Raw genomic sequence first — 27,058 nt, 5'->3', positions numbered from 1 at the left:
ATTATACACAATTTCATCATATATAAAACAGGGGTGATATTTAATTCCAATTAAGGTTAAAACGCAGATGCTATAATTATTTCTACCTGTCTTAATACACAGGGTTAAAAAAACTAGTATAAAAGCTTTTCTAATAATTTATGTATCAAAAATAAATTGGAATAAAAGTAGGGATAAAAGAGAAAAAGTGATGATGGTGTGGCTAATTTAACAGTAACTCTCTCTTTGGCCTTGGAATTGCCACTTGGAGATTAATTTTTCTCCATTTTAAAATGGGCTTTGGGACTTCCCTGGCAGTCCAATGGTTAGGACTCTACCCTCCCAATGCAGGGGGCATGAGTTCAATCCCTGGTCGGGGAACTAAGATCCTGCATGCTGCACAGCGTGGCCTAAATAAATAAATAATAAAACGGACTTTGAAGCATGTGCCCTCCCTGGGTTCTGCATACCTTTCACAACTGGCTTCTGACTGGTGCAGCAGGTCTGGTGTTGCTTTAAGGGTTGCAGACCAGGCTTAGAGTTTCTTTAGCAGTCCAGTCCCATCAAACTTTTAGAAGCCTTCAGGTGTATATTTATCCACACTCAATTTGATGTTAAACTTACCCAAATAACAACTTTTCTTCCTTTTCTTTTTTATTTTTACATTTGAAAACTCTTGAGTTTTATTTGTTGGCCTCTATATTCTGACATCCTCCGTTATTTAGCTTAATGGCAGCTCCCTAAGGGCATACGAAACAATAGACTTGGATTTTTCAAAAAAAAAACCAGTAACTCTCAGTGCATAAATGAATGTAAATGTGCAAGTTATCTATTTTTTCCTATTTTATTACTTTTTAAAAATGGCTCAGATAAGAAATTTAAAATACCTAGTAAAATAAGTTTGAGAATTCATTTTGTGAGATGTACTGCAGAGAAAAAGGAGCAAGTAGTATAATTTAAAAATATTTATTGATTCATGCTTTCCAGAACTTTTTTTTCAAACCAAAGGCCAATACTCCCCTCTGCTCTCAATGCTAAGCAATTTTTTCCACCCAAAATGATAAAATTATGTATATTTTTATACCTAATCAGTTTGTGACAGCTGTGATTCTCAAACACTTTTTAAAAATAGAAGTAAGATCAAAGTTGCAAACAGACCATATGTAGTAATTTTAAAAACTGAATAGGCAAAGCCTGACTCTAACTGACCAAATGACCCATCAGCTGGATTCGGCCTTTTCAGGCTACACGAGGACTTTGCTCAAGAGACCTGCACGGGGCTTCCCTGGTGGCACAGTGGTTGAGAGTCCGCCTGCCGATGCAGGGGACAAGGGTTCGTGCCCCGGTCCGGGAAGATCCCACATGCCGCGGAGTGGCTGGGCCCGTGAGCCATGGCCGCTGAGCCTGCGCGTCCGGAACAAAAAGAGACCTGCACGTTATCAGACGGGTTCCCATGGATGTCCTTAACACCACACGCGCGGCTTCTGACACCCAATGCTGCCAACAACATCAGGGGAACAGAGAGGAGACCCTGTCGACTGATTCAGTTTTATTCTTCAACACAATTCTCTTCTCCACTCTCTTCATCAGCTTTACCTGTTTCCTTGCAAGAATCTTGGCTGTTGGTATCAGTAAGATAATTTTCTTCCCCATTCTCTCTTTCTTCTATTTTTTCTTCATTAAAGCTAGAGGAAGAAATTTATCAATCTTTCAAAGGAAAAATAATCTGGTTTAAAGGTAAACAAACCTTCTGTAATGTATGCCATCCTGCAGTTAGTCTTCCTCAAGTGTATAAGCTCTGATTTATCAAGAGAAGTCTATAAAAGTACCAATTGGGAAAGTAGATATTCTTCTGAGAAGTAATTTATTTCAAAACTTGATTGACTCAAACTTCATTTGAAAGCATGTTATTATTTTCATTATTTATGTCAGAAATTTAAATTATTTTACTTTAAAAACAAAATACTTCATCACCGTGTAATATTTTGAAGTGTCAAACATGTTAAAATGTCAGTATATTTTACAGTAGTTCACATGTATTCCACTAGGTAAAAGACGTTTTAAAATATCAAAGAACAGAATTTTAGCTTTCCTGCAAGTAGGAATTTTTTCAAAGGTAAACCATTCAGACATCTTATATATGTTACCTTTCTTTATCTTCAGTGAAACTTTTCATCTCTTGATTGCTGAAGTACTCAAATATTTTTCCACTTTGGCCTTTCTTTGAAACAAACTCATCAGATATTCCTAGTGCTTTTAAGGTGTTAGAATAATGCTTTTCTGCTGCCATTCTTGCATTTTTCTATAGGAAAGACAAACCTTTTTAGATAAGAACAAAAGACTTTAAGTTTCCATTACAAATGTACGGGTTAAAAGCTCCTGTGAAAATTAAATTCAATAATCACAGTTGGTTGAAAATTATGCATACCCTCTGACCAGCAATTCCACTCCTAGGTATATGCCCAGAGAAACTCCTACATATCTGCCCAAGGAGGCATACCAAAATGTTCAGAACAGTACTGTTTGTAACAACCCCAAACTGGAAACAACCTAAATATCTATCAGCAGTAGGATGGATAAATAAATTGTGACGTATTCATGTCACAGACTAAAATAAAGCAACGAAAATGAACTCTAGCTATATGCCACAACATGGACGGATCTCACAAGCAGCATACCACGAAAGAGTACACGTAGTATGATTCATTTACATAAAGTCCAAAAACAGGCAAAACTAAACTATGTTGTTTAGGGATAGGTACAGCAGTGGTAAAACTGTAAAGAAAAACAAGGAAATGCTTATGTCAAAAGTTAGAAGGGTGGCTACCTCTAGGTGAGAGGGTTTTGATCTGGGAGGGGCACACAGGGTTTCTGGGGTACTGGCAGTGCTCTAATGCTTTTAACCTGGGTAGTGGCCACATGAGTTTTGATCTATAATTATTCTTTATACTGTTTCATGACTGTTCAAGGATATCTGCAAAAAATCAGTAAGAAAATAAGTTCCTGTGATAGTTGTCAGAGAGTTCTTTATGTGCCTACTGTAAATTTTACTCTTTACAAGCCATACCTCTAATCCACCAAAGATGATAAAATCATCAATGTTGTTACCTTAATTCTGTAGAGGAAGCAAGAGATACAGCAAGAAAAACATGAATTTAGAACTGGGTTCAACTCTCCAGAATGTTACTTCCTGGCTTTGTGGGAGTTGTGATGACACTCTCATACCTAAAGCAAGTCAGTTGTCACAGTTCCTGAGGCCACAGAATTTACAGAGACATAAGATGACTGGGGTTCTCATTAGTGCCTTGGCTTTACTCCAATTTTATCTCCTATGAGTGGACATGAACTAGTATAGGGCCAAAAATCGTCATCTGGACCTCAAACTAAAGGAAAGGCCCGAGGAATGGCCCAGCCCCAATGCATCAATGGCATCCCATCCTGGAAAGGGTGTGGAAGAGCACCCAGTCTCACCCCAAATTTAACAAATAAGTAAGATACTCCCTCCACTCTTGCTGAGGTTATGCGGTTTGCTTAAGGTCACAGGATATAGTGAGAGGGAAAACCAAGTCTCTTAATCCTTTCCTGAGTCTTCTCCACTCCCCCATGCTGCTTTCTAAGTGGAAGTGGTTATCCTGGAGTTTGAAGGTAGCCTAAAGTCTGACTTCAGCAAATCAGTGTCAGATATTTTCCTAACCCAGGGATTCCAGCATAAGGAAGGACCATGGAGTCTAGTGTCCCATGGGAGAAACCAAAATGGCAAAGACTGATTACAATGCATAAAACTATCACCAGTGCATTTCCTGACATGCTAGAAAACTGAAAAAAGAAGCACTCAAGCTGCTGCTAAAAGGCACCCACTGTGAATAATAACAATTTTCAGAAAAGTAAGTAAAAATGCAACCAGAGGCTATGAACACAAACAGACAAGACTTGGGGGACTGAAAGGCACAGCAAAGTGAGATGAGGACTATGCCCCAAAGACTGTAAAGCAGAATAAAGAAAGCCCAAACGTAACCCAATGTATTAAGAAAAATATGTTCTAATTTTAAGCAAATGAAATATAAAAGATTTAAATGATACTAATCAATGTTAGTGCTTGTAAGCCTTCATCTGAATTTGGCTTAAAATCCAATTTAACATCTATTCAGTTAATAGATCCTGTGATTTTCAAGAAACAGGAAAACATGGTTTGCTCTGTCCTGGATCACAGGCTTACTCTGCTAGGGGATAACTCAACAGCAGCAAGACCACAATTAACACTTATAAACGGGTAATGCATAAAGTTGTGAGTGAATTTATTAAATAACAGCTGTTAATTAGCAGCAATAGTCACTTCAAGAAAAAAAGAAGTTCTAATTTATGTTAACAAAACCAAAACAATGGTGAGTCACCCTCAGTCACCCTGTATATAGAATTTATTACCTTTTAATATTTTATATCAAGGTGAATAGTGTATAATTGTTCCTAATTGAAACAAACATTTCCCCCTTGAATTTCACAATGCAAAAGAATTGTAAAGACCATGAAATAAAAGTAGTTAAAATAACTGTATGGTTATTTTGTTTTTCTATCTAAGACTGCAAAAAAAACAAATTAACTTTGTTTCTTGAGGAAACCAAAATAATGAGGAATGATGAAAGTTTATCTACAATCACTGCCCTAGTTTGAAGGGGAAAAATACTTAATTTTTATGAACCTAAGTTTAGTTTATAGTAATTCTTTCCTTTATTTAATAATAACTGAATATTTATTTTGTGACAAGCCCTCACGGGAGGTAGAGGCTATATGGGGATAGAGAACAGCATATGTGTGGACCAAGGGTGGTGGAAGAAATATCATTTGTGAAACTAACTTATGTTTTCAATATTTAACATTTCTTTATGGGTTTAATTTCACACACACCACTTATTTTACCACATTTTCTCTGGTGCTTAGAAAGAGTGGGAATTCACAGCATGGTAAAACTGCTTGTTAATACTGAGGCTCATCACTAGTATTGTCAGGGTAGTGCTCTCAGCCTGGACTAATCCCAGGAAGAAACAGTTCAGTTTGGGTTCAACAAATGTTTCTTAACATCCCCTTTGTGCCATACATTGTCTTAGGTGCTAAGTGCTAGGAATACAAAGATTTGACCAACACCTTTAAAAGTAACTAGCTGAAAGAGAAGAGGGCATTGAACAGATAATTTCCACACAACATGCAGGAGCAAAGACAGAGATGCACAAAAGAGTAATAAAAGAACACAGAGGAGGACTTCCCTGGTGGCGCAGTGGTTAAGAATCTGCCTGCCAATGCAGGGGACACAGGTTCAATCCCTGGTCCAGGAAGATCCCACATGCTGCGGATCCACTAAGTCTGTGTGCCACAACTACTGAGCCCGCGAGCCACAACTACTGAAGCCTGCGCACCTAGAGCCCGTGCTCTGCAACGAGAAGCCACCGCAATGAGAAGCCTGCACACCACAACAAAGAACAGCACCTTAAAAAAAAAAAAAAAAAAAGCCTGCAGTTGGGAGCTGGAGATAAGTAATTTGAGGCGAAAGTCAATCACTTTATGCTGAGTAACACAGAACGGCTTAAGATAAATTTTTTCCCCTAAAGTTGAAACTGAGATATGGAAAAAAAACACCATCCCTTAAAATGAAAAGCATTACATAAAATTATATCCAAATCAGTCAGTAAAGGGTTCCCATAACTTTGAGAGGCTGTAATATGTAGATTTACCCATAACACACGTCCTTTGTCCTCAGTGAGTCACTGACACGGGCAGTCCTATAAGGACACTCATCTGTCCCAGACACTTGCTGGCAGGAAGCTCCAAATGTAACAGCTTGAAATTCACAACACAGTACCCGTAACCTCCAGTGATTTTGTCCATTGTTAAACCATGTCGCCCATAGGAGCCCCTCCCTCATGGACACAAAGGGGAAGATCATCTGAAATTGACAAATTTCTCTTAAGGGAAAGACTGTAAAACTGAGTATAAATCTAGTAAAATCAGAATTCATCGTCCATAGGATCAAAGTATTTTTTCTGATAAAAAGGAAGTGCTTCTCACAGACGTAGAAAACAAACTTATGGTTACCAAATTGGGGGAGGAGGGATAAATTAGGAGGTGGGATTAACAGATGCACACTACTTTATATAAAACAGATAAACAACAAGGTCCTACTGTACAGCACAGGGAACTATATTCAATATCTTATAATAACCTATAATGGAAAAGAATCTGAAAAAGAATATACATATACACACACATATACAACTGAATCACTTTGCTATATACCAGAAACTAATACCACATTGTAAATCAACTATACTTCAATTTTTAAAAAAAGGAAGTCCTTTCGGTAATTGTAGATAAGACTAAAAATTATAGACTCACTTAAAAAAACTGATCAACAAAATGAAAAGGCAAAAATTTTTAAATGAAAAGGCAACCTACTGAATGGGAAAAAATATTTGCAAATCATCTACCTGATAAAGGGTTACTATCCAAAATACATAAAGAACTCATACAAGTGATTAGCAAAAACCAAATAATCAAATTTAAAAATGGGCAACAGATCTGAAAAGACATTTTTCCAAAGAGGCTATTTAAATGACCAACAGGCACGTGAAAAGGTGCTCAACATCACTAATCATTAGGGAAATGAAATCAAAACCACAATGAGATATCACCTCATACCTGTTTCAATGGCTAGTCTCAAAAAGACAAGACATAACAAATGCTGGTCAGGATGTAGAGAAAAGGGAACCCTTGTGTGCTGTTCGTGGGAAAGTAGATTGGTGCAGCCATTATGGAAAACAGTATAGAGGTTCCTCAAAAACTTAAAAATAGAACTACTACACAATCCAGCAATTCCACTCCCAGGTATTTATCTAAAGAAAATGAAATCACTATGTCGATTCACTGAAGCATTATAGACAATAGTTAAGACGTGGCAACAACCCAAATGGCCACCAAAAGACGAATGGATAAAAAAAATGTGATATACACACACACACACACACACACACACACACACAATGGAATATTATTCGGCCATAAAAAAGGAAATCCTGCCATTTGTGACAATACAGATGGACCTTGAGGGCATTATGCTAAGGGAAGTAAGTCAGACAGAGAAGGACAAATACTATATGATCTGATTTATGCGTGGAATCTAAATACACACACACACAACTCATAGAAAAGGAGATCAGATTTGTGGTTACTGGAGGAATTGGATGGTGTCAAAAGGTACAAACTTCCAGTTATAAGATAAATAAGTACTGGGGGTGTGACATACAGCATGGTGACTACAGCTAACACTGCTGTGTGGCATATTTGAAAGCTGCTAAGAGAGTAGGTCCTAAAAGTTCTCGTCACAAGGAAAAAAAATTTTTTTGGTAACAATACGAGATGATAGATGTTAACTAAACGTATTGTTGTAATCATTTCCTAATATACGTATGTCATTATGCTGTATACCTTAAACTTATACCTGCTATATGTCAATTTTATCCCAAGAAAACAAACAAAAAAAACTGGCAGGAATAAATCTGATTCAATTAGCCATTTTGTTTCATTTTTTAATTTTTCAAAGACTTCCAAAACTCACCTTAATATTTGGCCAAGTTGGTACGAGCCATTAAAAACAGGTTGTGAAACTATTATTTTGAAAATGATTGGATTAGCAGCATGTTCTTTATCAAGCTTACGAGCCTCATCAAGATTCAATGCTCAGATTTAAGCAAAACTACTTACTTGACTGATGTGATGAAGCTGTCACAGAAATAATACTATCTCAGTAAATTATATAACACATAAGAGAAATGGACCGTAAAAATTAGGAGATAGAGATGTTAAAAAAAAAAGAAAAAAAGCTGACAATAGCTCTCAAATTCCAACAAACACAACCTGAGCAACTCTTTCAAATAGCAGCGGCCTGTTTTTTAATTTTTCTTCTCTTTCTTCTAGTTCTCGTCGGTATTCTCTCATCCTTTCTTTTTCACTCTTTCTAAAATCAAATAAAAGGAATGGAATTTTTAAAAGAAATAAGAATTTGCACATATAACATTTAGCGTAGATGACAAATCAGAAATTAAGTCATGAGCACAGTTTATCACAATTTCTTTCCCAGACTGGTAAATTTTTATGGAATGCAGGATAAAAATTCTAGGTTCTGAGAGCACGAATTTTACATCCCGGGAACAGTCTGGGTACTTTGAGGTTCCTGAAATCTTCAAAGCATAATGGATTCAGTGGCTTCAAACTGGCCTGAGGAGATAAATGAATGCCCTCTTATCTCATTTATAAGTATTTATAAACCAAAAAAGTTTGGTCCAAATTTGGTATCTTCTCTTTAAGGAATTTCTTCTGAAAACAAGACGTTGCTCTTCTTTTTTCCCCTAAATGATATCTCCTATAGGTTGATGGCACAGTTAATTAAATGGGAGCAGGGCAGGGGAGAAATGGGGAGTATGGGAATACCACATAGAGAGGAACAGGAACCAAAATACATAAATTCACAGTAAGTATACTTACTATTTGAACCAGATCCTATAATAAATTAAATCATGCTACTTTCTCTATATAAAATACACTAATTCTACCAAGATCATAAGACTTCATGGATTAGAAAAAATAATTATACCATAAAATGATAATTATGCTTAACTATACACAATTTAGCATTATGGAAAATCCCGTTTACTTTCTAAGGATGACCAGTATATTTCTAACAAATATTTTGCTCAAGTTCATCAAATCAAGCTCCTTTTATCAATGAATTAAATTGATACACATTATAAGGAATGTATACATAACATCTGTTACAAAGGAATATAATAATTATTATACATAATATACATTTAAAAAGGAACACTCATAATTAAAAGCAAATATAGATTTGGGGGTACTTATAAATCAAATTAAAAATTAATAAATCATATTACTTACCCAGCTTTGAGGGAGATATTTTACTACTTAAACATGAACATTTTTATGTCGCAACATAAAAATGTTCCTCTGGAACACTGATTTTCAAACTTTGTACTGCAGAATTGCAGCATGTAATACATACTACTAAACCTTAACACACGTGTTAACTGACACACCACATAACTGATGTTAACATCAATGTGTTAATTTGTGCTGTCAGATTTCATGCAGACCTTAGAACAAAGCTCTCTGACATATCTGTTTATTGAAGAATATCCTGAGATTACACGGCAAGCTGTTAAAAAGAGCTTTATCTGTGTGAATCAAGATTTTTCTCAATATTGCACTGTGCAATAAAAAATAATATAAAGAAAAAGTTTAGATGCTGATGTAAGATTACAACTGTGAACTATGGCCACAATATGTTTTTCTGTTCATCAACATGGCGTCATGGTCCTGGAGTCAGTATACATGTTGGTTCTCACCACGAAGTGAGTGAGTGAGTATGAGAGAGAGAGACAGAGAGACAGAGAGACAGAGAGAGAGAGAGACAGAGAGACAGAGAGAGAGAGAGACAGAGAGAGAGAGTGTGTGTGTGTGTGTGTAAGTTAACTATAAGTAACTGATAGTAACTTGAATCCAGAAACTGAAATACTGATACTATTCTTAATTTGTTCATATATTGGGGGTCCACTGATTCAAAAAAAGTTTGAAAACCAATGATCTGGAGGGTCAGGATTCTCTCATGATACCTGAGAGATTTTACTCTGGATTTAGACATTTGAGCTAAACTCTGATGTGAGTCATAAGCCTTAGCCCGGGTTGTCAAGAGTTTCTGCAATTCTTTCATTCTTTGCTTCTGCTTAGTTAGGATCCGATTTCTCTCTTCTTCCAACATTTTCTTTTCCTCAAGTGATCTCCTGAGGGCAACAAACTAAGGCTTAATTCACTTTAAGCCAAGGAGAATGTTGTTTAGCAAAGACAACACGGGATAATTCAACGGTTGAAAACAAGGGGCAACCTTCTGAGAAGGATCTGAGTTGTAATTAGAAAATTAATAGGGTGACTGTAACCTTTTCTATCCCCAAAGATTCATAAAATGGAAAATACATTCATTTCTTAGAAGAACACCCTCTGGCAAAATGTTCTATATTATATAGTAAAATATGTTACCAGATAAAATAACGTCATATTTTCAAATTCCCCAATACAAAATCAATGGAGCAACCATGAGTCAATCAGTGCTGTATCAGTTATTTACCTTGTGGCTTGTTCTCTTCCCCTGGAGGACACCGTGGGCATGGGAGGGTTGCAGCTACAAGGCACAGGTTTTGCATTTCTACTTCTTACTGGTGACCTGCGCCTTGGAGACAAATAAGGCCAACGTGTTTCTTTTAAATTTTCTTCATCTGCTTCAATATCTGCCAAGATTTTCTCTCTTTCAGTGGATGCATGTGAGGCTGCATGAAGGTCAGATGGTTCACAGACTCTCAGGGGTTTTGGACACTTCTGTTCTGAGTGATGTTTCTGATATGTCTCAGGAAGGTCTTCAGTATCAGCAGTCTGGCACCTAACCTTGTGTTTACACTTGGACTTTTCAGCCTTGGGCTTCCTTGTAGCATAACTTCTGCGAGCTGGACTACAAGGCAGAGGGGATGAATTCTGTAAAAAGTCTTGGGTTCTCTGCTGCATCCTAATGTTTCTATAGAGCTCTTTTTCTGTTAACTTGTCATTGACAGTTGAACCATAAGTAGATCGAGGTATCGGTCTGGCTTTAAATTGGTTTGTTTTCTTTTTAGACTTAAAAAAGTCTTTCAGCTGCTTTTCCCGAATTTGCTTCTGTTCCTCCCTTGCAATAAACTTGAACGGCTTTTGCGAGGCCAAAAGAGCTTCTTTGTTTTTCTCCTTCATAGACCTCCTCCGTTCTTCATTTTGCTTGACTATATCATGATAAAGGGGGAGAAAGACGAACGCAGGAACTGGGTTGGCTCGGAATTTTTTCTTACACTCTGATTCTTCTTCTTGTTTCTTGAGCAGTTTGCGTGCCATTTCAATATCTGATTTAGATTTCATGTTCTCTTCTTTTTTCTTCTGCTCTCTAATCATCATTTGAAAAGGCTCAGGTACTGTAATCTTTGGCACCCATTCTTTTGGCTTCTTTTTTTTTTTTTCGAGCGCTGGCAAGTCAGCATCTTCAAACTGAATATAATCTTCAACAGAGAAGTTTGTCCACATGTTGTTGATGAGCTCCTTAGCATAGGTCATCATTCTGCTTTTCTCAGAATACTCTTTTTCTACGTTGGGCAACTCATCTTCAGAGGAAGACACAATCAAGGAGGAAGACTGACCTAAATCAGGCTCTGAAATTGATGTCATTAATGAAACAGGATGATGGGAGCTCTTTTCTGATACAGACCTAAGTAAATGAGAAGAATAATTAGGTTACTCTTTCAGCTGCATGTGACCAAATATAAAAATTAAGAACTACATAATTTCTAAGATCAAGGCAAAATCAGTTAGAAAATAGGAGCTGGATAGGGCTTGTGAAAATTATCAATTTTTTTTTTAGAACAGAGCCTGGGCGATGCCGATAAATGATCTAGTTTTACTCCCTCATTTACCAGGGCAGGAACCTAAGACAGCAGAGGCTCCTTGGGTCTAATCACTATTGAATTCTCCACACATTTTCCAGAGTCACCATCTTAAAACATACATCTGATCACATCACTCTCCTTCCTGAAACTTTCCCATGATTTGTCATTGTTACAAAGTCTAGATTATAGGGACTTCCCTGGTGGCGCAGTGGTTAAGACTCCGCCTGCCAATGCAGGGGACACGGGTTCGTGCCCTGGTCCGGGAAGATCCCATATGCCATGGAGCAACTAAGCCCGTGCGCGACAACTACTGAAGCCCGTGTGCCACAGCTACTGAAGCCTGTGTGCCGCAACTACTGAGCCTGTGCTCTAGAGCCCACGAGTCACAACTACTGAGCACACATGCCACAACTACTGAAGCCCACATGCCCTAGAGCCCGTGCTCCACAACAAGAGAAGCCACTGCAATGAGAAGCCCGTGCACCGCAACGAAGACCAGCCCCCTCTCGCTGCAACTAGAGAAAGCCTGTGTGTAGCAACGAAGACCCAATGCAGCCCCCCCAAATTGTTTTTTAATTGGAAAAAGAAAAGTCTAGATTTTAAAGCCCTTCAAGACTAGCCCCTGCTTTCCTTTCCAGTTTCACCTCTTGCCTCTCCCTACCCCGTCACCATTCTTAAGTGAGATCCAATCACAGGGGGCTTTCCTGGTGGTTAAGAATCCCCCTGCCAGTGCAGGAGACACGGGTTTGAGCCTTGGTCTGGGAAGACCCCACATGCCACGGAGCAACTAAGCCTGTGCACCACAACTACTGAGCTTGCGCTCTAGAGCCCGTGAGCCACAACTACTGAAGCCTGCACACCTAGAGACTGTGCTCCGAAACAAGAGAAGCCACTGCAATGAGAAGCCTGTGCACCACAATGAAGAGTAGCCCCCACTCGCCACAACTAGAGAAAGCCCGTGCGCAGCAACGAAGACCCAATGCAGCCAAAAAAAAAAAAAAAAAAAATCCAATCACAGGCCACTTCCCTGGTGGTCCAGGGGTTAAGAATCTGCCTTCCAATACAGGGGGACGCAAGTTTGATCCCTGGTGGGGTAACTAAGATCCCACATGCCTCAGGGCAACTAAGCCTACGCACTGCAACTAGGGAACCCGTGCACCGCAACTACTGAGCTCGCGGGCTCTGGAGCCCTCGCGCCATACCTAGAGAAGCCCGCACACCTGCCACGAAGAAGAACCTGTGCGCCACAACAGAGACCCAACACAAGGAAAAAAAAAAGATCCAATCATGGGAAGTTCCTCACACACACACGGTGATTTCTCACGGCACCATGCCTTGGCACACATGGTTCCTGCTGCCTAGAAGGCCACTCCTTGCTTCCTACATCTGCTTCAGCTATTTCTCCTTCAAGACTGAACTCAGATACAACACTCGATGTGCCTGTATCCCTCCACTGACACCTTGACATGATCAACTGCTCTTCTTCTGTCTCCATGACACTCTGTTACACCATGTTGTGTGTTTAGATCTCAGCTAGTCTTTGACCTCCTTGAGGGCATCTTGATTTTGACTCCTCGGTGCCCAGACAAGGACTGGCACACAGGAGATGCACAATCAGAGCTGACCAACTCAAGTTTCAAAAGAAGCCAGTTTATGGCAAAAATGACTATTTTGAAAACTTAAATCAGATCTATGTCTTAGCTCTGAACCTTCTGTACTATATCTTTACTGAGCTCATATTAATCCACATATTATAAAAAAAAAGGGCTTTTAAAGTTAAATTTTAATATTCATCATTTGAAAATGGCCCAGACTAAATATTCTGATACATGTCTAAGAATGGTGGGTCAGAGAGAAAAGAACAAAGGGCCACCAAATGACCCACAAGGCAAGAAGCCACCTAATAGGTTGATAAGCCATCAAACAATCTGAATAAAATCTCACCTCTGTATATCATTAAAAGCACAAAGGGATATTTGAAAGAAAATATTCTGAAATAATTTTGTTCTGCACTTTTAGGTATACATTTTACTTTACAGTCCACAAATAACATTATGTACAAACTTACCTGGAAGAGACACTAGCAGCTTCTTCCATGGTGATCGCTAGCTGAACTTCCTTTAAATTTAATTTATTCTGGTACATTTTCTCTAACTTTGCCATAGTTTCCATGTGGGCTGCCTTCAGCTCTTCTAGTTTCCTGAAGTACTCTTCATTAGAGTGGTAAACATCAGAAAGGTCCACAAAATCCTCACAGCTTATACGTTTTTGTTCATTTACCCCAGAAATGTTGGTGTTAAAATCAGCCTGGTAGGAGGAAAAAACCTTATATGATGTCTAGAACTGAAAGACAAATTAAGTTGACACTGGTTCCCAATGCTGCTTTTTAAAAAGAGTCCACTTAAATAGGTTATATGCTACTTGTGGACTATGTACATATAACAGATTATAAGTTACTTGTGGCCTATGCACATTTTCTCCTAATGACATTTTATTAAGAACAAGAGAGAGAGACCAAGTTGCCAGAAAATAAATGTTTAATCCACTTTATAAAGGATGGTTAGATTCCCAGATCATGTACTAACCCATACACTATAGTAGGATCAAGCCAAACCACCCTTTGTAAAGAGCCTCCTTCTGGAGAAGCTTCAAGATGGCAGAAGAGTAAGACGCGGAGATCACCTTTCTCTCCACAAATACATCAGAAATACATCTACACGTGGAACAGCTCCTACAGAACACCTACTGAACGCTGGCAGAAAACCTCAGACCTCCCAAAAGGCAAGAAACTCCCCATGTACCTGGGTAGGGCAAAAGAAAAAAGAAAAAACAGAGACAAAAAAATAGGGATGGGACCTGCACCAGTGGGAGGGAGCTGTGAAGGAGAAAAGGTATCCACACACTAGTAAGGCCCTTCGCGGGCGGAGACTGCGGGTGGCGGAGGGGTAAGCTTCGGAGCCACGGAGGAGAGCGCAGTAACAGGGGTGCGGAGGGCAAAGCGGAGAGATTCCCGCACAGAGAACCAGTGCCGACCAGCATTCACCAGCCCGAGAGGCTTGTCTGCTCACCCGCCGGGGCGGGCGGGGCTGGAAGCTGAGGCTCGGGCTTCGGAGGTCAGATCCCAGGGAGAGGACTAGGGTTGGCGGCGTGAACACAGCCGGAAGGGGTTAGTGCGCCACAGCTAGCCGCGAGGGAGTCTGGGGAAAAAGTCTGGACCTGCCGAAGAGGCAAGAGACTTTTTCTTGCCTCTTTGTTTCCTGGTGCATGAGGAGAGGGGATTAAGAGCGCCGCTTAAAGGAGCTCCAGAGACGGGCGTGAGCCACGCTCTGAGCACAGACCCCAGAGACGAGCATGAGACGCTAAGGCTGCTGCTGCAGCCACCAAGAAGCCTGTGTGCAAGAACAGGTTACTATCCACGCCTCCCCTCCCGGGAACCTGTGCAGCTCGCCACGGCCAGGGTCCCATGATCCAGGGACAACTTCCCCGGGAGAACGCACGGCGCGCCTCGGGCTGCTGCAATGTCACGCCGGCCTCTGCCGCCGCAGGCTCGCCCCGCACTCCGTACCCCTCCCTCCCCCCGGCCTGAGTGAGCCAGAGCCCCCGAAGCAGCTCCTTCTTTAACCCCGTCCTGTCTGAGCGAAGAACAGACGCCCTCAGGTGACCTACACGCAGAGGCGGGGCCAAATCCAAAGCTGAACCCCGGGAGCTGCGCGAACAAAGAAGAGAAAGGGAAATTTCTCCCAGCAGCCTCAGGAGCAGCGGATTAAATCTCCACAATCAACTTGATGTACCCTGCATCTGTGGAATACCTGAATAGACAACGAATCATCCCAAATTGAGGAGGTGGCCTTTGGGAGCAAAGATATATATATATTTTAACCTTTTTCTCTTTTTGTGAGTGTGTATGTGTATGCTTCTGTGTGTGATTTTGTCTTTATAGCTTTATTTTTACCATTTGTCCTAGGGTTCTAATGGATACAAAAACAAGACCCGTATATATGCTGTCTACAAGAGACCCACTTCAGACCTAGGGACACATACAGACTGAAAATGAGGGGATGGAAAAGGATATTCCATGCAAATTGAAAACAAAAGAAACCTGGAGTTGCAATTCTCATATCTGACAAAACAGACTTTAAAACAAAGACTATTACAAGAGACAAAGAAGGACACTACATAATGATGAAGGGATTGATCCAAGAAGAAGATGTAACAATTGTAAATATTTATGCACCCAACATAGGAGCGCCTCAATACATAAGGCAAATACTAACGGCCATAAAAGGGGACATCAACAGTAACACAATCATAGTAGGGGACTTTAACACCCCACTTCCACCAATGGACAGATCATCCAAAATGAAAATAAATAAGGAAACACAAGCTTTAAATTATACATTAAACAAGATGAACTTAATTGATATTTATAGGATATTCCATCCAAAAACAACAGAATACACATTCTTCTCAAGTGCTCATGGAACATTCTCCAGGATAGGTCATATCTTGGGTCACAAATCAAGCCTTGGTAAATTTAAGAAAATTGAAATCATATCAAGCATCTTTTCCGACCGCAACGCTATGAGGCTAGATATCAATTACAGGAAGAAATCTGTAAAAAATACAAACACATGGAGGCTAAACAATACACTACTTAATAACCAAGAGATCACTGAAGAAATCAAAGAGGAAATCAAAAATACCTAGAAGCAAATGACAATGAAAACACGACAACGAACCAAAACCTTTGGGATGAAGCAAAAGCAGTTCTAAGAGGGAAGTTTATAGCAATACAGTCCTACCTTAAGAAACAAGAAACGACTCAAATAAACAACCTAACCTTACACCTAAAGCAATAAGAGAAAGAAGAACAAAAAAAACCCAAATTTAGCAGAAGAAAAGATATCATAAAGATCAGATCAGAAATAAAAAGAAATGAAGGAAATGATAGCAAAGATCAATAAAACTAATAGCTGGTTCTTTGAGAAGATAAACAAAATTGATAAACCATTAGCCAGACTCATCAAGAAAAAAAGGGAGAAGACTCAAATCAATAGAATTAGAAATGAAAAAGGAGAAATAACAACTGACACTGCAGAAATACAAAGGATCATGAGAGATTACTACAAGCAACTCTATGCCAATAAAATGGACAACCTGGAAGAAATGGACAAATTCTTAGAAACGTATAACCTTCCGAGACTGAACCAGGAAGAGATAGAAAATATGAACAGTCCAATCACAAGCATTGAAATTGAAACTGTGATTAAAAATCTTCGAACAAACAAAAGCCTAGGACCAGATGGATTCACAGGCGAATTCAATCAAACATTTAGAGAAGAGCTAACACCTATCCTTCTCAAACTCTTCCAAAATATAGCAGAGGGAGGAACACTCCCAAACTCATTCTATGAGGCCACCATCACCCTGATACCAAAACCAGACAAAGAGGTCACAAAGAAAGAAAACTACAGGCCAATATCGCTTATGAACATAGATGAAAAATCCTCAACAAAATACTAGCAAACAGAATCCAACAGCACATTAAAAGGATCATATACCATGATCAAGTGGGGTTTATTCCAGGAATGCAAGGATTCTTCAATACACGTAAAGCAGTCAATGTGATATTGTAAAGCAATTATACTCCAATAAAGGTGTTAAAAAAAAAAACACACCTCCTTCTGAGTGTAGGTTTACCTGAGATGAAGAACATAATTCCTCGGGCTGCAAACCAAGCAAACCAAGCTGGGCTCTGCACTGTGGGCCCCCAGGGTGGGTGTTCCAATGGAGAAAGAGCGGGGAACAGAAAAGTCAGGGGAATGCAGGAATGGAGGGAACAAGGTTCTCAGGGGCTCATCAAGGAGCCAGGGAAAAGCCCTCCAGGATGTCCGCAGGGGTACGGTGCGGGAGGCGGGGTGGGGAGGGCGGGTACCTCAGGAGGGAGTAGGAGGGCCTGGGAGGAGGTGGGAGGGACTTCCAGAATAGCCGCTCCCGTGGGCACCAAGAGCAGTAGCTCCCACGGTGACGGGGACTGTGGGGTGACAACAGAACAAGAACACATAGGGTGGATATTCTATATACATGCCTAGAAGGGCATGACTGATCTTTTCCCCTCATTCCTTTCGCATACCTTTCAAAGTTCTTTTAACTGAGGCAACGAAAGAGGTAAAACCCCATATTCTCCACAAATAAAAAATTTTTATATTTTCTCAGGTGAGAAACAACTGAAATTATTTATGATACTATGCATAAAAGGCTGCTGACCATAGCGTTAAATTTAGCTTAGTGCCTGAAATAGACTCAAAATGGAAAAAGCATATTTGCCAATGGAAAATTAGAGATCCAGTCTGGTAAGACTCTAGAAAATAAATCTGAGTAGTGTCTCCTGACAGGAAAATTCAGAAGAGTCAGTTGTATATAATATTTATAGATATAATATTTTAATGGGCTAAAAACAGTGTACAGGAGGCCAGTGTTTTACCACTTGGGATAACTTAGAGAAAACAAATGAAGGAAAACAAGTTTCCTTCAGTAGAAAACAGTGTGCAGAAATTTATTGCCAAATAAATTGGAGAATTGCTTTATGAGTCATACAACTCAATTAAGAGAATTTTCTGATATCTTTTGCTGTTCCTGTATGTGTTCTTCACCATTACCTTCTTTAGTGTGGGAACACCATTACCTTCTTAGCTTGTTAATTTTGTCATTCATTCAATATTTAGAGACACCCAGCACTCAGCTAGCTGCTGAAAGATACAAATCAGATGAAAACTCCACCTTCAAGTAGCTTCCAGCTAGTTTAGGACAGGACATGTAGATAAATAATTGATAGCAGACTCTGGATGAGACAGAACTCCTGATTCCTGCCCACGAGTTGCTCCCAGCTGAGCAGGTAGACAGATGAGTGACCATGTATGTTACAATATCAGAGACCATGAGAGCTCACAGAAGGAATACCTAATTCTGACTGGGGGAAAGAAGAGACAAAATTTGCAGAGGTGAGCCAGACTGGAGACATAAGGCTGGATAAGGACAAAGTTTGCCAGAGCAGGGAAACAGTGAAAAACGGAGAAACTGAGGCACAGTGCTAGAACATTCATCATGTTACTTCATGACGATGCAACTGGCAGGTACTCTGTCCTCGGTGAGGAAACTGAGGCTCAGAGGAGTTAGGTGACCTGCCTACAATCACACAGCTAGTAAGTAGAGCTGGGATCCAATCCCAAGTCTATTAGGCTCCAAAGACACACCACACTCCTCCCAAGGGCAGGAGGGTTTTTAGCCACAAGAGGAAGGAACAGGCATGCTGTGCTCAGAGAGAGGTATATAGTCTGAGTGGGGATAGGGAATAGGGCATATGGAGCACAGGAGGATGGGAAGCAAGGTGAAAAAGGCATGTCAAGAGCCCCAACCAAGGGACCTCCTTGGTGGTCCAGTGGTTGAGAATCTGCCTTCCAATGCAGGGGATGTGGGTTCGATCCCTGGTCGAACTAAGATCCCACATGCCATGGGGCAACTAAGCCTGGGCACCACAACTAGTGAACCCACATGCCACAACTACTGAGCCTGTGCTGCACTACAACTAGAGAGAAGCCCACGTGCCACAACGAAGAGCCTGTGCACTGCAACAAAAGATCCTGAGTGCTGCAACAAAGACCTGACACAGCCAAAAATAAATAAATATTAAAAAAAAAAAAAAAAGCCCAACCAAGAGTACCAAGAGTCTAGGGGGCCAAGCCACAGGCAACAGGAGCCTTAAAGGATGTGAACAGAGGAGAGACATGGTCAGTAACACTCAGAAGGACTCTCTGGTAGCAAGTGAGGTGGAGTGAAGAGAAGCAAGGTTGACGGCAGTTCATGGGCTACTGCAAGCGTCCGAGTTAGAGGTATTAAGGGCAGAATTAGGTAACAGCACCAGGAACACAAGAAAGGAGGCTACCTTGGGAGATTTAAGAAGCTGAATCATCAACTTGATAATAGCCTGGACTGTGGGCAAGAAATTGAAAAGGTTTCTGTTTGGAGTGCTGTATGTCTAGGTAGATGATGGGGCTTCCATTCATGAATATAGGGAATACAGGGAGGAAGAGTATTTTAGGGAAAGGAAACTGATCTCTGTTTTAGACACACTAAGTGTGAGAGGATAGTAGGGCAGCCAAATGTATAGGAAACAGGGGGGAAAATAGGTCTGGAGACCTGGTAAGAAGGCTGGGCTGGAGATGGAGATATGGGAGCCAGCAATGCACACAGAAGTGTAGGTGCATCCTTGGGTGTGGATAAGGCTGCCTGTGGGCAATGAGAGGCAAGAACCTGAGGATGGAAATGTTGGCAAACACCAGCATCTAAATAAGCAGTGACAGGAGGACTAACATGAAATGGACAGTGGTCATGAGAGATACAACGATCTAGTTGAAACTGAGCAGAACCCTGTGGGGTCCTCCTCGGCACAGAAGTCTTTCTGTGTCCCCATTTCAAAGGGCAGATTCAAACAGTTACTAATTCGAGGAGTGAGGGAATGCAGAAACAAAGGAAAAACAGTCAAGAAACAGTAGTGGAGGAAAGCGGAGGGTCCTGGTTCCTCCTCAAGGGATATACATAACAATCTGATACGAATCTCTGAGTTCTTCAACAGGAACTAAGACCCCCACCCAGATGGAGGATGGTAACTTTAGGCTGAGCCTAAGCACATGGCCCCAGACTGGCTGGAACCAGAAGGCTGATGACTGAGATTCCTGGAACACCACCCTGTTACCTCCCCATTAACCAATCAGAGAAAGGTTACACACCCTGCAGCCCTCCCCCTAATTCTGCCTATAAAAACTCTTCCCCATCAGGGGAGTTTGGGCTTTTTGAGCACAAGCTGCCTATTCTCCTTGCTTGGGGCTGCAGTAAAACTTTCTCTGCTCCAAACTCCACTATTTTGGTTTGTTTGGCTTCACTGTGCATTGGGCACACAAACTTGAGTTCAGCAACAAAGCGATAAGGGTATTTAAAAGAAGGGGGCTTTGGTTTGGTTTGAGTTTGGAAGATAAGGGAAGGCTTCCTAGAGGAGGTGATATTTGGGCTGAGTCAACGAATGGAAGAATCTGGAGGATCATAGAAAGTACTATATATGGGGAAAGAGGGAACAGGTACTCCAAAGGAAATGACGTTAGCAAAAGTGTTGGGGATGGGGGCGGTGGTGCGTGGTGGAAAGCAACGTGCACACTGCTGCAGGCTAAAAGGAAAGTAAAAATGCATAAAGCAATTTTGGGAAGCAAGTCTGGAAAGGGAAGTTAGGGCAAGCAGGCGGTGGTTTCTGTTTCTTGTCTACCACTGGCTCCTGACCACTCACGGGTCACCTGGTTTCAGCCCCTTTACAACCCTTCAAAGCTGAAAGGGTTTGATGAAAGTTAAGTAACTTTTCAGTTTGGAGCGTTCTCGTGGCGTGGGGAAAAGATTACAGACGTGGTGTCAGCATTCTCATTCATGCCTAGGTTCTGCACTTCTTAGCCATGTGACGTGGGCCCTAGCCTTTTGAACTTCAGCTTTACAATACATAAAGTATGTGAGCCAGGTGTTAAACCGGTGTCTCGGCTCCAAAGCCGTGCTATGTGATGCTGGGCTTGGGACTCTGCAAACCACATTTCCGCTTTGCCAGCTGCTTCCCGCTAGACTCTAACAGTGGGGCTACAGGGAGACTGCAAAGCTGGAGGAGGAAGCAGGGACTTATTCCTTCCTGTTAGTTCTCCATCTGCTAATCCGCTTGTACCGCCCCAGCAGGGTTCCTCGTCCATCCTGGCGGCAGGAGCTCGTACTAGCAGAAGCAGCCGATTCCGGTTTGCAGTTTTTCCGAAGCTCACAGAATCAGCAAGATCACTTCAAGGGCTTACTGTTCCCTCTCCCTGCCTCCAGATATCTGAACAGCCCACCTGCTCACTCCTTCAGACCTTCACTCAAAATGTCATCTTCTCAGCAAGGCCTTCATTGACTACCCTGTTTGAAATTACAGCCTCTCCCCTGACTCACTGTCAGCCTCCCTTTGCTGCTTTCTCTCAATAAGTACTCACCACCAACTGATATCTCTGCTGATTTGTGTACTAGATGCCTGCCCCCACCAAAAAGTGAGCATCACAAAAGCAAGCGTTTGTGTGCTTCGTTCAGTTGTGTCCCCAGTGCCTAGAAAAGTGCCTGGCCAATGGCAGATGCTCAATAAGTATTTGTTGGATGAGCGAATGTCCAGCTAAAACAATATTAAGTTTCTCCCAAGGGAAGAGGACAGGTATTCCCTCATAAAGACTGAATCAAAGAAATACTGGCTGCTCAAGAGTGATATCCTACTGAGTATTAAGGAAAGGGCTTATTTTCCAAAAACTACCATTGAAACAGAGTGGATATTCCAAAGACTCGCTTTTAGGCAAAAGCATCCACGTGCTCTCCATTCATTCTTTTAGAACATTCCTTAAAACAAGGCCTTATAACAATCATTTTCACAGAAAGGATGAAGTTTATTTGAACCTGGAAAAACTGTTTGAAAAAGATATAGAAGGATGAGTAGCTTCTGAAGAGATGCGGCAAATGATAAATATGCGCTGACTTTTGCACAGTATCCATTCCATTTCAGCTTAATACTGGTAACACTAGCCTGAACTTTTCGGATAAACGGATATCACAGTGTTTTACCCAAAACAGATAAATGGTTAGTAAGCAACTTCCAACTCTAATTTCATCTCAAATTGTCTCCACACAGAAGGAAACATTTAGTAGTTCAAACAATCTAGGCCAAGGATATTATTTTCCAAGAGCCTAAAATAGCACCCTTTCCCTTTAATTGTTGAGCTTTCTGTGGAATGTTGTTGTACATGCAGCCACTAGATTAGAGGATAATCTTCCCTAGATTGGCTTGACCCAGTTAGATGATGTCTCCTTCCAACACATGTTGCTTCATTAGTAATCAGCACTCATAATTATTTGTGTTATAGTCGATCTACTATCATCTACAATTATGGAATTTTTATTTTAAAAGTTTTTTGCATTAAAGGGATTTGTAAGGAATGAGGCAGATCTAAATGTACATAAGAGAAAAAAAGCAAGTGGCAGAACAATATGTATCTATAAAATGCTACCATATATTAAAATATTATGTACACAGGAGACAGGAAAAAGCCCAGAATATATATCAGCTTCAAAACAGTGGCTAGTGATGAGGAGGGAGGGGGAACCAGATTTTCTTTTTGAGGGGAGAAGTATTAAAAGGGCCTAAGCCTTATTTATAACATTTTTTTAACATCTTTATAAAAATATGGAACACTTCACTAATTTGCGTGTCATCCTTGCGCAGGAGCCGTGCTAATCTTCTCCGTATCGTTCCAATTTTAGTATATGTGCTGCCGAAGCAAGCACGATATAACATTTGAAATTTTAAAAGGAGAATGTGTTCATGTATTACTTCTATAATTAAAATGTAACTTAAAAAAAAAGAAAAAGAATGTTTTGTGAATATTAATACTAAATTTAAAAATGAACAATTTCTCATGGCTACTTGGTCTGCCTGGTACCTCCCATGCTCCTTCTGGAAGTGGCTCTCACACTGCCCCAGAGATCCTGCCTACCTGTCCCTTGCTCTTCTACCTGCTCCCACCCCGACTCCCAACTGCCCGTGATAATTCCTTTATTTCTTCAGTAAAAAAAAAAAACCGTCAGAGGGAAGTTCCCTCATCTTCCCATCTACAAAACTGCCTGCCTTTGTGCCCCTTTGCTCCTTCCCTCCTGCTTCGGGGATGAAATGTCCTTCTCTTAGCAGCATTTGCCCCTTTCCCTTAGCATTGAAACAAATGAATTGGAAACTTCCACAACCCTGCAATAATTCTTCTACCACTGTAGCTGGTCTTAATCTCTTTTGCCCCCCTTTTCTCTACCTGTTAAATGTCAAGGGTTTTAAGAGTTCTACACTAGGCCCCTTCTCTTCCTTCTCTGAAGTCTCCCCTTAAGTGACTTAATCCAGTGTTTCAAAAATGCTGAAAACTCCCAGATGGAGATTCTCCATCCCACACCCAACAGGATTACAGTTTCATAGGCCCACTTGGTAGTTTCACAGGTATCTCATCTTTCCACTTGGTAGTTTCACAGGTATCTCAAATTTACCATGTTCAAAACTGAAACCTTGATTCCCACCCAGCCCCTGAATCTATTCCTCCCCAAGTTACCCACAATTCAGTAAATGACGTTATCTTCTGTGCAGCTGGTCAAACCAGAAACGTGGGAATGAGCATTCTTGACTTCTTCCTTGGCCTTCACATCCAATCTAATCTAAGTCCTATGCAATCTGTCCATTTCTTGCCATCTCCCCTGGGCTCTAGGTCCAAGCCACCACTTCTGGCACCTGAATTACTGCAAAGGCCTCCTACCCAGTCTCCTTTCTTTGTCAAACCCTCCAATCATTCTCCACAAAGCCATCAGAGTCATCGTTTTAAAATGTAAATAGGAACAAGTCAGATCTCTTAAAAGTCTTCAAGGACCTCTCACTGCACCTGCAATAAACACTAAACTCCTTACCTTGGTCTACAAGACCCTCCTTACCTCTCCAACCTCATCCCCTCCCCTCTCCCCCTCTCTCTTCTCCAGTCCCATTGGCTTTCTTTCAGATCCTTAATCACACAAAACTCTCTCTCTTCCTATCTTTGGGCCTCTGCATATGCCACTCCCTCTGCCTGGAATGCTTTTCCCTCCCCCACTCTTCAAATGGCTGCTCTTTCTCATCGATCAGGCATTGGCTTAAATGTTAACTCACTGAAATATGTTCCTTCCTATTTCTTTTTTAAATTATAGTAACCTGTTCATTTCTTTCCCAACATTTCCTGTCTTATAATCATTTGACTGTTCATTTTTTATTGTCTAACTTCCCCATCAGAATGGAAGCACTGTGACGACATGAGCTATGTCTCCTTCAATCACTACTGAATAGTCTGTGACTCGCACTTAATAAACGCTCAATATTTGTTGAAAAATAGAAGGCCATCCCATTAGGAAAGTCAGTGAAATTTTAACTGTGAATTATAGAATAGTGCTTTACCCATGTCATCATCAACCCCATAAAGGTCTATGAACTGATATCTCCAACTGAGGCTAGATTCAAGAAATATGACTTAGTGCCCTATATGGGCACAGAGTCCTGCAAGGGGTGTGCATGGAGCCGGCAGTGGGGCAGGGGTTGCTTTGGCAAACCAAAGGACTTAAAGGGGCCTACTGTGACAGTTGGTTCTCTAATCAATTTTGTGTGGTGATTCTGGTAAGCTGAGTTTACTCCATCTTATAGATGACGAAGTTGAGACAAACTAACCTTTAAAAAACCAAGGTGGAGGGACTTCCCTGGTGGTGCAGTGGTTAAGACTCTGTGCTCCCAATGCAGGGGACACGGGTTCGAGCCCTGGTCCAGGAAGATCCCACATGCTGCAGAGCAACTAAGCCCGTGCGCCACAACTACTGAGCCCATGTGCTGCAACTACTGAAACCCGCGCACCTAGAGCCTGTGCTCTGCAACAAGAGAAGACACCACGAGAAGCCTGCACACTGCAACAAAGACCCAATGCAGCCAAAATAAATAAATAAATAAAACAAATAAATATAAAAAACCCAAGGTGGAGACCAAGCCAAACTGTGAAGAAGGCAAACCTTGGCTCCTGCACTCTCCTTGGCTTTTCAGGGCTTTGTCTGCCAACCCCATGTCCTCTGACCATCAGGCCTTCTACAGTGGCAGCTTATCCAGATTTGCTTTTGGATCCTTCAAGTACAGTGGTCTCAAAACAGTGTCAAACTCCAAACTTAGATTTCTTTTTTTTTTTTTTTTTTCAGTAGGACCATGCCCCTTGGAAATTAGCTCATTAAACTAACCTCTCCTAAGGTGACGTTCCTCATACAGATCTGCAGCTTACCAGGACACTCTGGAAGTATACCTGTGACTACAGAACTGACTGCTTCCTCCACCACAGCAAGCCAAAGTAGAACTTAATCTTTGCAAGAGTTGTTCAAATAACAGTCCCACTGGCAGTTGTTATTATTATTACTAATTTGTACAAACTGTCCTTTAGCTATAACATACTCTCTCATTTGGTTATCATAGTAGCCCAGTGAGACAAGAAAGAGAGACCGTTATTATAGTTCTTTTACAGATAAGGAAACTGAGATTGAAGGAAGTTACTTCTGAATATCAACTAGCAAATGAACAGATCCTAGCCCAGGACTCCAAATCCTTTTTCTCCATTCAAATCTTTTTCCAACATCAGTTTGCCTCCTTCGTTGGCTCCTGAAATTTGTGTTGAGGGGAAGCTTTACCATGAATGAATCTGGTCCTAGGTCACTGACCCTGGTTTATGTTCAGGGTCTCAATCTGCCTTACTCTGGATAACCTCAAGTAGTTTTATCTGTTGGTAAAATACTGCCCATAAAAGGTGTTGCTACAGATTTTCTCATTAACAGTTTTAGTGTAAAGAGATTAGAATTCCAAAATATCCAGTAATTTCTATTAGCCCTAGACCACAATGATTTGAATCTGAGAAGCTCTGGACAAATGGTATTAAGAATCTTTAACTGGGGTTAAGGAGATTTATGTCTGCAGATTGCTAGTTAAAATTCAAGGTTCCCATCTTTTAAGTGAATAGAGCCGATGGCAGACTTGACTCTCTACCTGGTAGACAGGTGGTCACAACACATTTGACACTGAAAATTGATCAGTGAAAAAGCTGTCTCACCCCACCCTTAAGAGCCGAGTGGAAACATTGGAACTTCAGTAATTTGTTTCTCTGGAGGCTTAACTGTATCTGTCTGATTTACCCAGCGAACTCTTGCTGGTTTTAAACATCATCTCTCATGTTCTGTATTAAAATGCACTAATAACCAAGACATCAAGATGACAACAAAACACACCTGACAGCACAGCTGATTCACTTGCGTTTTATGGGTTATCCTCTATGGATAAAACAGTTTTCCTCAAGTTGAAAAGAAAAAGAAAAGCAAATATCTACTCCCAACAGATGCTGGGGCATAAGGAATAAAGTTCTGTACTTTTCACTCTCTGGAAACAGACTAACGTAAATGCTCTCCAAGAAATTTTTACAACAATCTCTTTAGTTAAAGTTAAAAGACTTTTCAACGCCTTGGTTTTGAGTATTTTCCGTGGGAGCACAGAGAACGTGGTGGGCCAGGCTCACCGGTAGGGAGGGATCTGGACAGGGCGCGCGTTTCCCAGCCCGCGCCTCACCAGCGAGGTCGCCGACCAGCCTCCAGCTGCACCACCCGGGGCCTAGCCCCAGCCCACTTCCCGCCCCTGCATTACCGGCGCCCGCGCCAGCCCCGCTGCCTCTTCCTCCTCCTCTTCCTCCTCCTCCAAGGCCGCTGCCGCCGCCGACAGGGACTCTACGGGGTCTTTGCGTTCGTAATGGGTGACCCGCGCTCCGGTGCTGGGATTGACCGGGGTTGGGAAACTGCTGGCCGCCAGCTTCGCTGCTCCGTGCGAGGCGGCCATCACCACGCCACCGAGGCCTGAGCGCCCGCGCTGGCCCGGGGCGTGGAAGCCGGCGCGGCAG

At 41.3% G+C, this 27,058-nt stretch overlaps 1 protein-coding gene and 1 non-coding gene across 3 annotated transcripts; both read right to left on the bottom strand.

Moving 5' to 3' along the window:
- Positions 1 to 929: 929 nt before the first annotated feature.
- FAM161A (FAM161 centrosomal protein A) lies at positions 930 to 26,997 on the bottom strand. Of its 2 annotated transcripts, XM_024753025.1 has the most exons (7): positions 26,809 to 26,997; positions 13,567 to 13,805; positions 10,166 to 11,320; positions 9,657 to 9,824; positions 7,882 to 7,981; positions 2,127 to 2,281; positions 930 to 1,664 (listed from the first exon to the last, which is right to left on the bottom strand). In XM_024753025.1, the coding sequence occupies exons 1-7, from the start codon at positions 26,995 to 26,997 to the stop codon at positions 1,529 to 1,531; spliced, it is 2,142 nt and encodes a 713-aa protein (XP_024608793.1). In that variant the 3' UTR covers positions 930 to 1,528. The 2 variants fall into 2 exon arrangements, with proteins under 2 accessions (XP_024608793.1, XP_024608794.1); XM_024753026.1 differs by lacking the exon at positions 9,657 to 9,824 and having other exon boundaries at positions 1,529 to 1,664.
- LOC112404897 (U6 spliceosomal RNA) lies at positions 22,774 to 22,880 on the bottom strand. Its single transcript, XR_003004243.1, has one exon. It is a non-coding gene; the product is annotated as a U6 spliceosomal RNA (small nuclear RNA).
- Positions 26,998 to 27,058: the final 61 nt, after the last annotated feature.

Source organism: Neophocaena asiaeorientalis, unplaced genomic scaffold, assembly GCF_003031525.2.
Source record: "Neophocaena asiaeorientalis asiaeorientalis breed wild unplaced genomic scaffold, Neophocaena_asiaeorientalis_V1.1 scaffold100, whole genome shotgun sequence".
NCBI classification, from domain to species: Eukaryota; Metazoa; Chordata; class Mammalia; order Artiodactyla; family Phocoenidae; genus Neophocaena; species Neophocaena asiaeorientalis.
The sequence above is the reverse complement of the archived record's forward strand: the minus strand, read 5'-3'. Positions and strand labels throughout refer to the sequence as shown.

What these genes read in the sequence shown, in the direction of transcription:
- FAM161A (XM_024753025.1), bottom strand. Translation starts at nt 26,997, where the DNA reads ATGGCCGCCTCGCACGGAGCAGCGAAGCTGGCGGCCAGCAGTTTCCCA. An exon ending in GGAAGAGAACAAGCCACAAG is followed by an intron (nt 9,825 to 10,165) that starts GTAAATAACTGA and finishes TGTTGCCCTCAG; the next exon opens with GAGATCACTTGAGGAAAAGA. An exon ending in TATTTGAAAGAGTTGCTCAG is followed by an intron (nt 2,282 to 7,881) that starts GTTGTGTTTGTT and finishes TCTTTCCTATAG; the next exon opens with AAAAATGCAAGAATGGCAGC.